Genomic DNA, 14,605 nt, shown 5'->3' on the forward strand with positions numbered 1-14,605 from the left:
AAACAGCTGGCGGACCCGCGGCGGAGCCTATCTCGCCCCGGACACAGGACAACAACGCATCCTGGAGGGATCCGCGGCATAGTGGGGAGCAGCCATGGTGCCCAGCCATAACATATCCATCGTGACACCGCCATCGTTTTCCGGATGACCATGATAGCGGCCTCTGCTCGGCGACATGTCTCTGGCTGCCCTCGACACTAATAGACCGCCCCTGCCCCGATTGTAGCTGCTGCCTCCCTACCCACCGCCCTCGCCATGCCCAAGTCGATGCAGTCGTACCACAGCGTCGACGACTACGACGCCGACGATGACTACGCCGCCGAACAGCGCGAGCGCGACGACACCTTCAGCAGCACCACGCCCACGTCGCCCACGCTCACCTTCAGCGCCCAGCGCCCGATGCGTGCCTCGGACACGGACCTCACGAGGTCGACGGGCAGCGTCAACGAGCGGACCGCCCTGCTAGGAGTGCCCCATCTGCGGGGTGCCAGGTCCTACAAGAGCCTGCCCGCCACCTCCCCGGGCACCCCTCGCCCGGGCATGACGCGCAACAACAGCCAGCTGCCCACCAGCTCGCGCATGCGGAGCCGCCGGGGCTCCCTCACCGGCGGCCACACCTTCAGCCAGCGCCTCGTCAATGCCCTGGGCGAGCGGGGGGCGGGCCTCGAGCAGAGCATGCACTCCGCAAAGGCCTCCTTCTTCCAGGACAACCGCGTGTGGTACGATCAGTTCACGTCGACCGACTGGGTCCACGACAACATCGCCGACGCCTACCGCGTCAAGGCCCTGCGGAGCCGGAAGGACATCAGGGGCCGCCTCGCCGCTTGGTTCGACGGTGCGCAGGGCTGGATTCTGGTAGCCCTAATCGGCGTGCTCACTGCCGTGTGCGCCTACTTCGTCAACACCACCGAGACCACGCTGTTCGATCTGAAGCAGGGCTATTGCACCACCGGCTGGAACAAGAGCCGCAAGGCGTGCTGCCAAGGTGCCTCGATATGCGACAACTGGCTCAAGTGGTCCGAGGCGGTCCGCAATGACAGGCTGGACGTCGTCCAGACCCAATATGGCTTTTTCGTCCTCTCCGTCATCTTGCTCTCCATGGCCTCGTGTCTGCTCACGCTCACCACAAAAACAGTTATCCCTTCAGCCATCTCACTGTCCACACTCGACGAAAACCTCGGCGCAGAAGTCCGGAGATACTCTGATCAGGCAGAGGAAGAAGACCGCAAGCGCAGCATCAGCCCAGAGTCAAGGTTCCAGGAAGTCCAGGCACGGCCACCCATGGTCTACTACTCCGCTGCTGGCAGTGGTGTAGCCGAAGTCAAGGTCATCCTCAGTGGTTTCGTTCTCCACGGTTACCTGGGTGTACGCACACTGCTCGTCAAGACGCTAGCTCTGATCCTCAGTGTTGCATCGGGCCTCAGTCTCGGTAAGGAGGGCCCATACGTGCACATTGCGACTTGCATAGGAAACATTGCGTGTCGTATATTCTCAAAGTATAGCAACAACGACGGCAAACGCAGGGAGATTCTCAGCGCTAGTGCCGCTAGTGGTGTTGCCGTAGCTTTCGGCGCTCCGATTGGCGGAGTGCTCTTCAGTCTGGAGGAAGTGAGCTACTACTTTCCGTCCAAGACGCTCTTCAGAACCTTCTTTTGCTGCATCGTAAGTCACTAGTCTCTCCTCTCGACCTTGCTGATCGCTTGTAGGCGGCTGCATTATCTCTTAAATTCCTGGATCCATACGGCACCAAGAAGATCGTGCTTTTCGAGGTTCGTTATCATCTAGACTGGAAGTTTTTTGAACTTGCGACCTTTGTCTTCACCGGCGCTGTGGGCGGTGTTCTCGGCGCATTGTTCATCAAAGCATCTCGCATCTGGGCACGAACATTCCGTCGCATACCCGTTATCAAGAAGCATCCGCTCCTTGAGGTCTTCCTGGTTGCGCTTGTGACTGGTTTGATCAGTTTCTGGAACCGATACACCAAACTTCCCGTCACCGAACTCTTGTTCGAACTGGCAAGTCCGTGCGACACGTACACTGACACCGGCGACGGTCTCTGTCCGACTCTCGAGCATATTCCGAGCGTACTCAAAACCTTGTTCTTCGCATTTGTCATCAAAGCTCTTCTGACTGTCGTCACCTTTGGTATCAAGGTCCCAGCCGGTATCTATGTACCTTCCATGGTCGTAGGCGGTCTCGCTGGGCGCTTTATCGGCCACACTGTTCAACTTGCTGCTCTACGCTTCAACCATCTGGGCGTCTTCGGAGAGTGTTCGCCTGACGGTCCGCCAGGTTCATGCGTCGTTCCTGGAGTGTACGCGCTAGTGGCTGCTGGAGCAACAATGACCGGTGTCACTCGTCTTAGTATCACACTGGCAGTTATCTTATTCGAGCTCACGGGTAGTCTGGATCACGTACTCCCTTTCTCTCTCGGCATTCTGGTCGCCAAATGGGTGGCGGATGCCATTGAACCGCTCAGTATCTACGACCTGCTCACAGACATGAACTCGTACCCATTCCTCGATAACAAAGTTCGGCCCATCTTCACATCCGAGCTTGGCGACATCACTACTGGGAAGAGACAGGATCATATCATCGATATTTCAGAAGACGCGCTCATCCCTGCAGTCGAGCTGCGTGCAAAGCAACGTGGACTGCAAATGATAGGTGAACTGGACGGCGGCCTATCCATCATCAAGAACGGCGTTCTTGTTGGCCTCATTCCCGCACCAGATCTAGAGTTTGCGCTCGATAAGCTGGAGAACGAAGAGAACACGCTTTGCCTCATGTCACCACGAGTCGATTGGGCTGCAGGGCGTGAGCCCCAAGACGAAGAAGAGCAAGAAGCTTACGATCCAAGTGATTTCACTCCATATATTGACCCAGCACCTGTTGCATTGGATGTTCACTCACCGATGGACTTGGTATACGAATGCTTTGTAAAGCTCGGACTACGATATATATGCGTGCTCAGGGATGGCAAGTACGCTGGTCTGGTACGTATCACGTTAGCAGTTGAGACTGAGCAATACTAACTGCAAGTAGGTTCATAAGAAGACTTTTGTCAAGTACGTCAAAGAATTGGAGCATCAGGAAAAGAAAGGACGTGAGATCTAAGTCCTAGCGGCATTACATTTCCCTTCTTTGTTTCTTGCATAGCGTCATACCCTCATTATCATTCAGCGATCTTTCTCTTCACTTTCAGTTCATTTTCACAAGCATATACTGCATTTAGACTGGCGTTGTATGGCATGTCTTCGTAGATGACGCGGTATCACATGGCAAGCGTAGAGCATACATGGAATCATTCATTCAAAATGTTCACAGGATTGGTTTACACCCTCCATTATTGCATCCGGTGTTTCCGTATCAACACAGCTATAAGATGGCCGACTACTTACTCTTGAACATTTCACGCACTCTACCATTTGAGGTCTTACTCCCCGATCTTGCCATGCGATGTGGTAGTGCAGCCGTTCGCACGGTCCCTGATGTGTGCGCACGCGATCGCATCAACCTCCTATCTGACATCGTTGCCTGAAATAATTTTCTACGCAGCTGCACATTCACTTCTTGTGGAGTCGTGACCTAGCGTCTACGCTGAATCATATCCATAGTCGAGTGAAATGTACATAAGGATCAACCTGACAATTACGACCATTACCGCTACATATAGAACCGATCTCATCTGCCTGTCTACCAGGAATCGTTGCAATGCGTATGGCCTTGTTATTTCTCCTGTTCTTAGGGGTTCTTACATTAGTACTAGCCTCCACGAATCGGTACTGTCGCACCGGATCCGAAACTGACGCCCTCGATCTTGGCTCTATCGGCCCCCAGGAGGGTAACATGAATCACTTCAAATTTGGTATCGCGCAACCCTGGCCTCCCATCAGCATCCCTAAGAAGGGCCGGATTCGTCTCCTTCGATATTGCTTTGCGACCGCCAAGGCCAAAGCGGAACTTGGTTGTCCACTCCAGAAGGGGTTCAAGATATGGGCCGACGCCATCAAGACACCAGCCAGTGCTGCGAACGGCCATTGCCTCGGGTGGATGGAGATTCATGACGGCAACGAGGATAAAAATGAGAGAATGTATCCGACCTGCTACCTCGATGACTACAAGGACAAGAAAGAGCCTGGGACGTGGAACCCAAAAGTGAGCGCGGACGCTCTTGCAATACACCTTGGGGCAGAAGAAGAAGCGCCATACGCTAGCATTGGGTATGATCATCGCAAAACCACCGCTGGCCGTCATTACATGGTCATGGGCTCGAAAAGCACCGAGCCACATCGGGTAGCCCACGAAGTAAGTCTCTATGTTGCCAGTCGAGCACCCCTCGTCTCCAAGTCCGCTGACACAAGAGCTAGATCGGCCACGTCCTCGGCATGACTCACGAGCACTGCCGGTTTGACCGCGACGAAAACGTCCTTTTCCGCTGCGACAAACTAGTAGGCTACAAAGACGCCCTTATCGCCGCCAGCGTCGCCGGCCACCAAGACGCCGCAGAGCGCCTCTGCACCGAGCAAGGCTTTGCGAACGAATTCAACTTCGAAGCTGGTGCCCAGTACATCAAGAACGCTGCTTTCAACAGCATCTACGCTCCCATCATGGACGAAGGCCCCTTTGACCTCGGCTCCATCATGATTTATCCTTCGAATGCGTATGCCGCGGACTCGAATTGCTGGGAAAAGAACGATATCAGTGTTTGTCCGCCTGTTGCTGCGCGCTTTGGGTCCACGTGGGCAATTCAGGTTAATACGGCGCCGTCGGTGGGAGATGTTAATTTTGTCAGGGCGTGGTATCCGTGGCTTGAAGAGCAGAAGGAACCTGGTGCTGAGAAGCCGACGACGGGTTCTGGTACTGTTGTTGTTGGTAAGCGTAGGGGAGACGAAGCAGAGCGTGAGTTTGTTAGAGTTCACCGTCTTGGGGTTAGAGATGGGAATGTTTTGGTGTTTGCATCGTAGAGGGAATTAGAAACGTCCATGGTGGTGGAAAGGAGACAACGGGTCGTGCCATGACTGGACGTTGGGGACATTGTCGCATGCCTGCTGTGAGAGACGCCGTTGCAGCTAGGGGTCGGAGAAGACTGTTCCCGTCGTTTGTAATTGTTCAATATCCTGCTTTTGATGTTGTCGCATAAGCAATAGAAGGATGAAGAGGCATAAGCCCCACTTCGCCCCTCCACCACCACAATGCCGCAAAAAAGAACATTCTTCACAACAGAACCCCAGTACGACACCAGCAAAAAGGAATGGCGTCTGCCTGCTGCCGTCGTTGCCTTCCGCCAGAATTGAACCTTCACGGCACGTCAGCGTCGGTCGTCTCCTGTGTGCTTCGAATGGGGGTGCTACTCACTGACGACCTCGTCATTACTAGTGACGCGCTCTACCACTGAGCTAGGAAGGCTTGCTAGTTGGATGGCAAACGCTTCAAATAAACGTCTTATGATCTAAGTCGTGGATGGCATCTATAGCCTACATCTATACACCGGTCCTTGCATTCGCCGTGATCGGCCGCCAAAATGCGGTGTCGTGTCTAGCGGGGCAAAACCATCAGGGTCTAATCACGGAGCGGCACAAGCGGGTACATATGAAATATCCGCAGCTCAATTTGTGCTAGCTGCAATCAACGCTTATTTCCTCCCCCCAACACTACCCTTCCACCTCCCTCTCCCCAACTTGTCAGTTCCCGTCTTCTCCGCATCTGCGCCATTGAAGACAACACTTCTCTCATCGCCCCTCGGCAGGACAACCTCCAGGTCCTTCCAATGCGGGACGAAGCCATCTTGCAATTTCTCCTCATATCGCACCAGTACCTGCGTGGCCGTTGACTCGAAGGATACTGTAAAGACGGAGATCCTGGCTGGCGGCGGCGAAACACCGTCGTCTTCGTACCAAGTAGACGTGTAGACTTTACCGTTGGAAGAAGCCTTTGGAGGGAAGATCTCTACCCCCCGGTAGTCGTCCAGGGGCAGGTTTGCCGGGTTGTTTGTTTCGCCTACAGAGAGGACTTGTTCCGCCCGTCCAACAGGTATCGCGCTTCCGACTTTCGCCAAAACAGGAATGCTGTACTGCCAGTGCGATGCAACATCAACCCACTGTCCCGCGCTATAATACGTTTGTGGGTTGTTGTTCAGGTCCAGAAATGCGGCATCAGGGTCTGAAGCGTCCTTGGGAAGATACATGCTAGCAGTCTCGGCACCAGGAGTGAAGACACCACCGACCAGTAGTGCATCACCAAGCCAGTACTGTGTCTCGCCATCGGTAAGAACCTTGTTGGTCCAAATCTCTGGATCACTCTCATATCCCCATCCAGTCCAACGCTGCGGTGGCGTGGCGGTCATGTGAGAATGCAGCGCTAGCGAGTAGAGATAGGGGATGAGTTCGTAGCGGCGCTTGATCGTGTCGCGGATTATGCTAGTCACCTCGGGATACATCCAAGGCTCGATAACATCGCCGACGCGGTTGTCTTTGCCCGTTTTGAAGCAGTTGATGGCGAAGCGCGGACTGTAGATGCCTTGCTGGCACCAGCGGACGAGAAGCTCGGGACTGGGCTGTGGGCCTTCGAAACCGCCTATGTCGTGGCCGTAGCATTGCATTAGACATACGCCCGCGGTGAGGGACAGAGCGTTGGCGCCTTTCATGCCTGGCCAAGAGGTGACATTGTCTCCGCTCCAGGCACTTGCACAGTATCGAAGCGTTCCTGCTGTGGCGCTTCGGGTCAAGATGAAAGGGCGTTGCGCAGGTTCTATCTCCAAGGCCGCATCGTGCGAAGACTTTCCCATCAGTTCGGTGTTGAGTGCGCGACCCCAGAATCCGATGCTGTTGCCATATTCGTCGCTCTTGGGCTCTTGGGTAACTGCTGGCTCATCTAGCGCGCACTGCCAGCCGTCGTGTGGAACAGTGTATTCGTTGTTGTCGTTCCAAATGCAGTCAATACCGACACGCTTCAGCTCGCGGATGCCGTCGTACCACCACTGGTACCCGGCCTTGGAAGTGAAGTCGATATGGCCACCGACTCCACTCTCACCTCCACCCGCGCTCCACAGTCTCGCTTCAGCCGATGCGAGTGTCAAAGAGTCCGTAAAGAATGCGCCAGCGTCTTTGAGCTTTTGATACTCGGGATGACTGCCCAATACATACGGCTTCACGTTTGCAATGAGCCGAATGCCTTCCTTGTGATAAGCATCGATCCAGCCTTTCGGATCAGGAAACCGATGCTTATTCCACGTAAACACGTTGCGCGTCTTCGGTTCTGTCTCTGCGACCGTATAGCCAGATGACATTTGCATGCCGGAGCAGGGAATGTCGTGTTCTTTGAGCTTGGCAGCGAACTCCATCATGCTCTGACTAGCAGGTGGGTCGTCCGTCATGGAGTACTTCATACCACCAGCCAGGTAACCGAATGCCCACCGCGGCACCAGAAGTGGATAGCCAACGAGGTCAGCGTAGATGCGCACAATATCCGGTAGTGTCTTTCCCACCAAGAGATACTCCTCGAGACCCCCATAGTCTTGACGATATACTTTGAAGCGTCCCCACATCCCATCCATCTCAGAGCCGACCTGGTAAAAGAGGTCAGCATGCGTCTCAGATGCAGGTGTACAGCGGTATTTCTTACAGAGTAGAAGCCACGAGCATGCGACGTTGAGAAGACACCAACACAGCCATCTGGCGTGCAATTGATCAGGAGAGGAATGTGCTTATAGAGCGGGTCTGTGCGATAAACATCGTAGCCGAAAGAGTCGGTGGCGGAGAGAACGAAGTGACGATTTGATAAATCCATGGGTGCTGGCTTCTCGCCAAGTCCAAGGTGAAGAGTCCCATTATTGTAGCGTGTGTAGTGCGAAACCCCAGGCCCATCAGCAACATAGGAGCGATTGGGCAGATCGGTATGAATGGGTGTCTTTTGGCCAGGAAGCGTAAGTGATACTATGGGTACACCGCCTTCCCAATCCACATTGGCAGTGACTCCATCGACGGCGAATGCTTTTGAGGTGGTGCTAGATGATACCCGTGCCGCAGTCGTGTCGTCCAGGGTCTTGCTCGGTACTGGTGTGGCTCGGTGTGGCGGCAACAAGTGCTTGGGCGACGTGAAAGTCGTTCGGAAAAGTCCAGGTCGTAAAGCGTCAAACGTGAAAACAAAGCCCGAGTTTGATTGCAACTCAACGCTCGTATTAAACGATGCCGTTGCGGGAACAGCTTGGTAGCCGCTGGGGACGTGCTCAAGCATCGGCATGATGAATATAGAACGGGTTTAACAGTTAGCAATGCCTGTCTTCTTGCCAAGTATCATGGCCATCATGAATCATACTGTACTTATAGCAAGGCAGGCCATTGAACTTCGCCCGAAGGTACCATCGGAGAAAACCGAAGGAGCCTACCCTCGTCACGAGGCTAAAGGCATCCATCCTTGGCTGCCGGTTTCTTCGGCCGTAGCTACGAGACCTAGCCCGAAGAGAGACAAGATCAGCGTCTGGGGTCCCCGTGGGGATGCGTATAAGTGCAGTCGGGCCATATTGACCTACTACTGCAGCATTATCTCAGACTCTTCCTGGGTTGATTGTAGTCTTCTTGTTGAACATGTCGAAACCGGAGGTGACCGACGACGTCGCCGCCTCCAAGCCCAATGTCGAAACCACGGAGTCGCTTTACAAGCCAGCCAATGCGACGGACGGCAAAGGCAAAGACAAAGCCGCCGCACTTCTCGCCTCGAACGAACGCATCGTCGTAACATCCGCCGAGAACAAACGCGTCTTGAAGAAGATCGATCTTGTCATCCTGCCCATCCTACTCAGCGTCTACTTCCTCCAATCACTCGACAAGACCACGTTGTCCTACGCCTCCGTCTTTGGCCTCATCGAAGATGCAAACCTCGATCCCAACAGTCAACAATACTCATGGCTTGGGAGTATCGTGTATATTGCGCAGCTAGTGGCACAGCCGTTGGTGGCAGTGTTGCTGGTCAAGCTCAGGATGGGGAAGTTCATGGGTGTAATGGTGTTCACCTGGGGCTGCATATTATGCGGAATGGCGGGTGCCAGCAGCTTCGCCGGGCTGATGGCCACGCGATTCTTGTTGGGCGCTTTCGAAGCTGCCGTTGGCAAGCCAACTCTTCAAGCCATCTCGAAGACTATCGCTAACGCATCTAGCTCCTGCTTTCATCGCCGTTGTTCAAATGTGGTATAAGCGTGGCGAGCAAACGAACCGAAACGCAGCTTGGTACGCCATGCTGGGTATGGTCAACATCCTCGGCAGTCTGCTCTGCTACGGGTTGGGCCACATCCAGTCCAATCTTCTGTACTCATACCAGATCATCTTTCTCTTTTGTGGTCTCCTCACAGTCGTCGTTTCGGTCTTTGTATGGTTGTTCATGCCCGATTCACCCATGGAGGCAAGTGGTTTCCCTGTACTAGTTGATGTGAGAGATATACTGACTTCGTGCCCCAATCTTTAGGCCAAGTTCTTCAACGATCACGAAAAGCTCGTCGCTGTCGAACGTCTGCGTATGAACCAGATGGGCGTTGCATCTCGTGTCTGGAAGTGGGACCACGTACTGGAGGCATTCATGGATCCCAAGACATGGCTTTGGTTTTCCATGTTGACAGCGATCAGCATCCCGAGTGGTGGTATCAGTGCTTTCGGGCCTCTGATCATCCAGAGTAAGTCCAACGTTCCTGCAAGCTGCAAGTCTGAACTCCACTGATTGCTCGAATTTCAGGTTTTGGGTTTGGGCCCTTCGCTACGATCCTCTTCAACATGCCTTTCGGCGTCATCCAGATTATAGCTACCTGCGGTGGAGCTTGGCTAGCCACGTGGCTGAAACGGAAGTCGCCCGTGCTGATACTCTTATGTATACCACCGATCGCCGGCATCGTCATCCTCATGGTCGTTGGCCGCGGCGACTCGAATCGCGGTGTACTTCTTCTCGGATACTACGTAAGTAGTGGCAACGCAAAACATGTAACCTACTAACCCTGTGCTTCCAGCTGACGTCTTTCTATCCCGGCATTTCACCTTTAATCTATAGCTGGTCAGGCCAAAACACAGGAGGCGACACGAAGCGTAAAGTAACGACAAGTATCCTCTTCGTCGGCGCCAGCGCCGGCAACATCATCGGCCCACAGCTCTTCAAACCGTCAGAAAAACCACACTACTACCGAGGCCTCCGCGCCAACCTCGCTCTCTTCATCGCGATCGTCGTCCTGATCCTGCTTGCAATGTTCTGGATCAAGCTTCTGAACCGCAAGCATGCGGCAACAAGAGAGAGCATGGGGAAGTCGGCCATTGTCGTTGATACCAGCATGGGTTCTGCGCGCGAGGGTGATGCAGAGGAAGCTGAGAACGCACAAGCCAGCGGTGTGGGCGACAAGGCGTTCGATGATGTGACTGACATCAAGAACGAGGACTTCATCTATGTATATTGATCAACGGGTTGACGCTTGAAACATGACTTCCGATAGTTGTAGCTTAGTTACAATATACACTGAACTTACATACAACATTTACTCCATTGACATGTGCATGTAAACACTGTTGATGCTCCCAGGATATGCTTGACCGTCGGATCCACGCAACATGCACGGCTCTTGTATAGCCGCCTGCCTTCCAAGCATGCCTTTGGTTTAGAACAAGCTGTCGATATTGACAAAGAGGTCTTGCCATCCGAGCGGCATATGTTTTAGGTTGAGCCCAGGAAAGTCTGCAGAGGTGGACGTACGTAGTCAGTATAGATTTCACAAGCGTTTCTACAGTCCAAACTTACCCCACTCGAAGACGAACTCGCTGGGAACGTAACCCTGGAACTCGTCTTCAGCTACACTGCTTCTCGCTCCCGCCATCGAAGAGTCCTGGTCGGGTATCTGTTCCGCAGCATACTCTCGGAGAGCAGCTTCACACTTCTCGATGCTGGTTTGCAAGATCTGAAAGTATGCGATGTGGCCCACGGTAACAGTCTTTAGCTCTTCCAGTACGCGGTGCGCGTCGCTGAGCAGCGCCATGACCGAAGGTACCGGGTCGCGGAGGAGAATGGCTAACTTGAGGACCAGCAAGACTGAGACGGCGCACTTAGCCCAGACATAGTCGAGTGTCCAGCGGAAAGTACTGAGATACGTTGAGCCAGAGGTCGAGGCATGAGACACCGGCGATGAAGTTGGTGTTGACGATGACTGAAGCATGTAGTGAAGGTGTCGATTCGCTGCCTCCTTGGCTTTGCGTATGAAGTCGCGCTGAAATTCGGTCATGATCGCAATGTTCTCGATCCCGGAAGAGCCTACCGCCTTTAGGTACATGGTCATCGTCGCCCAAGCTTGCTGTATACACAAGTTCTGCAACGCAAGAGTCCGTTGATGTGGCGCTGGTTCGGTCAGAGCAATGTTGGTCCATTCATCGAGCCACAGTGACAGCTCAACACAAGCCTCCTCTACCGTAGTCCGGAGTTGGTCTTCGCTGTGTTGACCCATAAAGTCATTACTCCGGCCCATGATCTTTGTATAAGCTTCCGTGCGGATGATGTTGAGCTCCACTTGCGAGAGAAGGCGGATGTCGGTAGATGTACGTTCTGGGTGAGCTAATAGACATCTGATCTTTCGAGATGACATTTGAAGAGAAAGGCCCGGCAGTTTACCGCCATCTAGAGAGAAACTTGGATGTTTTTAGCAGCGCTCTCCGACCAGGCTAACACGATACTCACAAGAGCTCAAGATTGCAGATTCCAAGCCAAACTCTGGATAGACGGTAAAGCTCTTGCTCATGGGCGGTCACGATCCCGGAACGTGCGTGACTTTTGGCGATGAGCTGATCGACAACATGAGGTAGCCCAAGCTGAATGGCAAAGCGAAGGGCCATGGCCACCAGAACGAACGCGTTCTCCGAGTACGCAGCCACCAGTGCGATGGCCTGTATATCCTCTACTGTAGGGGTATTGGTGTTGATGAATAGGTCGGTAAATCGATCACGGACTCGAGTCTGGAGGCGGCCTAGAAATGGGTGTACAGCGTCAGCATTTGTCTCATATGCAGTTCATACAGGAAAACTACTGACGATAGATTCTGGTGTTGAAACCTTCGGCAGCGCGACATCCAATACTGACTATGGCGTCAAAAAGGATTGGACTCCGTGAAGCCACTGATGCGATGTTGTCATGTCTCTCGCAAAAGATGGGCACGAGGTATTGCTATGGCTTTTAGTATGGTTGACCAGGTGAATCGGGGCTTCCATACACTGCCCGAGAAGAAACTTTGTAGAATCAGTGATCTAAACTCGAGAAGTGCAGTGAGTTTGTCTACCTTTGATACCAGTGGACAGCTTGTTCCCATGTGATGAGACCTGCGTCAACGGCCGTTGCGTTGCACTTGGGCATAGACCGGAGTACGACTTCTGGCACTGTCCCAGTCGCATCCTCCATGGGTAACTGCATTCATTATCATGGTCAGCTAGCTTTCCGCGGATTCGCGCAGGACACCACCTCAAATAAGGAGGAACCAGAACGCCCTACAGCCCACATTGGCGCCAGATGTTCTGATTTGCCTCCTTTACCCAAGTGTAGTCTTCAGGCCTACGTACACTCTTGTCTTGATGTCGCTGGATACGCATGTGTTCACGAAGAGCAGCCATCTCATTCTCGAGCCTTTCGATCCGCAACACATTTTCGTCCTTTACGGCGTCAAAGTATTGACAAGTTGCGCCATTCCGGTCACATCGTTGGCAAGGGCGGTTCCCGTCGCATCGTACTTTGGACGTTCGGCAACTGACGCATGCATTGATGGCACGGCGTTTGCGTGGTCGCGGCGAATCCATTGTTATCGGGAATTTCGCACGTACTGGATGGCCCGGTTTTTTGAAGTCGGGGGTGGGCCTTATGGAGATGCGGGGAAGCTACACATGAGTCGTGGCTCTGCGGCGGAATCTACAATCGGCAACGGAGGACGCGACATTCGTCCCGCGGCAGACTTGGGGGCTTGCAATTGTCCAGCCAGAACACCCTGTATCGTTAGTGACCGTGAGTCGCACTTAAAAGTAAGGATGAAGATGATGCGTATCATTCGTCAACACGACCTAATGCCGTCTCAGAGGAAAGTGACGCTAAATCCTGTTCGGACTGATGACCAGTCTGCTGCAACGAAGAATACTCAGTTTGGCGCGACATATTCGTTAATTGTAGGCGCAGTGTTGAGATCAAGATCAATGCCGAATTGCCCTGTAGCCTGCCCGTAGCTAGCCTTGACAGCCTCTGTTGCGTATATTCGCATCTCTTTTTCATATGCTTCTGTGACACCCGTCCATCTATCGCCATCGCCTCTCTCCCAGGCTTCGGCTATCAATCGACCGAGCAAAGCCGAGTCGCGCACAGCTGTGTTTGCGCCGTTGCCTCCTGCCGGCGTCATGGCATGCACCGCATCGCCAACCAGAGTGACTCGAGGGTCGTTGGGCCACTTCGGTACGCCTTCTGGTGACGAACATGTTATCTTCCAGAAAGCTGCTTCCGACTCGGCCATGTTATCGAAGAGTGGCTTGACACGATCATGCCAGTGCGATGTAAGTGCCTTTGCTATCTGTGCAGCAGGCGGCCCAGTAATGGTGTAATTGTCGTTCGGCGCTTTGATGACGCCTGGAGAGCCGATCATGGTCCAGCCGAAGTTGACGTCGGGCTTGTCCATGTCGCCTGCGCGCACATTTGTGATGACGAAGACCTTGCCACCGTTCGGCTGTGATGTATCGTCGACAAGACGGAAGACACCTTCGCCCAAGGCCTTGAAGGCTGCCGTCGGGGCTTGTCCATGTATGCCTCTGGAACCGAGATCGTAGACTTTGATCGCCCCATTGGACAGCTGACCAGCGACTGCACTCTTAACACCCTCACCACCGATCAGCATAGAGCCCTCCTCGGACTTGGTACCGTCGGCGAAGACTAGTCGCACACCATTGTCCGTCCTCTCGTAGGCTGCGACCTGGTGTTTCCAAACCACACGGTCCTCGATGCCGTCCATGAACAGCTTGCGCATATCACCGCGCGACACTCCAACGACCTTGCCGTCTCTGCTGGTCAAAGGCTCGCTCTTGACGCTCGGAGCATCTCCACCTATTGTCTCGCCTGTCAGCGGGTTCACTGCCGCGAATCCAGCCCCGCCAGTTTTGCCGCAGGCGTCGTAGAAGGTCTTGAATCCTGCCGGACCGAGCACTTGCTCAATGGCGTCCAGACCCTGCGCTGAGAGTCTCAGCCTATAACCCTGGGCTCTGAAGACGATGGACGCGTCGCGTTCGAAGACGAGGAACGGGATCTTGGAACGGTGCAGCGAGCGGGCGAGGAGGAGCGAGGCGAGGCCGGCGCCGGAGATGAGGATTGGCTTCGGGGCGCTCATGGTGGACGGTGGATTGATATGGGGGGTAGACGGCGTCTGGAAGGGCGTGACATGGCTGCTGTTATAGCAGTTGCGCTTGGGGGTGAGGCAGGCGCGATGCAGTGCGTCAAGTGCATCGTTGGGCAAGTGGGGGCCGCGTCGGATCTCCTGGGCCGCCGAAGCAGCGTGATTTCTAAGCTGCCACACTCAAATGCCAGTAAGCGACTGTGGCCTCTTTCCGCACGGCGACATTTATAATACCAG

At 54.0% G+C, this 14,605-nt stretch overlaps 5 protein-coding genes and 1 non-coding gene across 6 annotated transcripts; 2 read left to right on the plus strand and 4 right to left on the minus strand.

Annotated features, from left to right (window-relative positions):
- Nucleotides 1–255: 255 nt before the first annotated feature.
- J4E78_007726 (uncharacterized protein) lies at nucleotides 256–4,967 on the plus strand (the record flags this gene model as incomplete). Its single annotated transcript, XM_049368331.1, has 5 exons — nucleotides 256–1,662; nucleotides 1,707–2,996; nucleotides 3,046–3,106; nucleotides 3,770–4,308; nucleotides 4,371–4,967. 5 exons carry the CDS (start codon nucleotides 256–258, stop codon nucleotides 4,965–4,967), a joined length of 3,894 nt encoding a protein of 1,297 aa, XP_049219985.1.
- A 311-nt stretch (nucleotides 4,968–5,278) lies between these two features.
- J4E78_007727 lies at nucleotides 5,279–5,409 on the minus strand. The gene has a single exon. It is a non-coding gene; the product is annotated as a tRNA-Thr (tRNA).
- A 226-nt stretch (nucleotides 5,410–5,635) lies between these two features.
- Nucleotides 5,636–8,241, minus strand: J4E78_007728 (uncharacterized protein; the record flags this gene model as incomplete). The annotated part of the gene is made up of 2 exons (XM_049368332.1): nucleotides 5,636–7,567; nucleotides 7,624–8,241. 2 exons carry the CDS (start codon nucleotides 8,239–8,241, stop codon nucleotides 5,636–5,638), a joined length of 2,550 nt encoding a protein of 849 aa, XP_049219986.1.
- A 344-nt stretch (nucleotides 8,242–8,585) lies between these two features.
- J4E78_007729 (uncharacterized protein) lies at nucleotides 8,586–10,429 on the plus strand (the record flags this gene model as incomplete). The annotated part of the gene is made up of 5 exons (XM_049368333.1): nucleotides 8,586–9,105; nucleotides 9,155–9,396; nucleotides 9,460–9,664; nucleotides 9,724–9,941; nucleotides 9,992–10,429. The coding sequence occupies 5 exons, from the start codon at nucleotides 8,586–8,588 to the stop codon at nucleotides 10,427–10,429; spliced, it is 1,623 nt and encodes a 540-aa protein (XP_049219987.1).
- Nucleotides 10,430–10,627: 198 nt separating this feature from the next.
- J4E78_007730 (uncharacterized protein) lies at nucleotides 10,628–11,602 on the minus strand (the record flags this gene model as incomplete). Its single annotated transcript, XM_049368334.1, has 2 exons — nucleotides 10,628–10,704; nucleotides 10,768–11,602. The coding sequence occupies 2 exons, from the start codon at nucleotides 11,600–11,602 to the stop codon at nucleotides 10,628–10,630; spliced, it is 912 nt and encodes a 303-aa protein (XP_049219988.1).
- Nucleotides 11,603–13,132: 1,530 nt separating this feature from the next.
- J4E78_007731 (uncharacterized protein) lies at nucleotides 13,133–14,362 on the minus strand (the record flags this gene model as incomplete). Its single annotated transcript, XM_049368335.1, has 1 exon — nucleotides 13,133–14,362. One exon carries the CDS (start codon nucleotides 14,360–14,362, stop codon nucleotides 13,133–13,135), a length of 1,230 nt encoding a protein of 409 aa, XP_049219989.1.
- Between the last annotated feature and the right edge of the window lie 243 nt (nucleotides 14,363–14,605).

Source organism: Alternaria triticimaculans (genome assembly GCF_023758025.1).
Source record: "Alternaria triticimaculans strain BMP 0046 chromosome Unknown scaffold_12, whole genome shotgun sequence".
In the NCBI taxonomy this organism is placed as follows: Eukaryota; Fungi; Ascomycota; class Dothideomycetes; order Pleosporales; family Pleosporaceae; genus Alternaria; species Alternaria triticimaculans.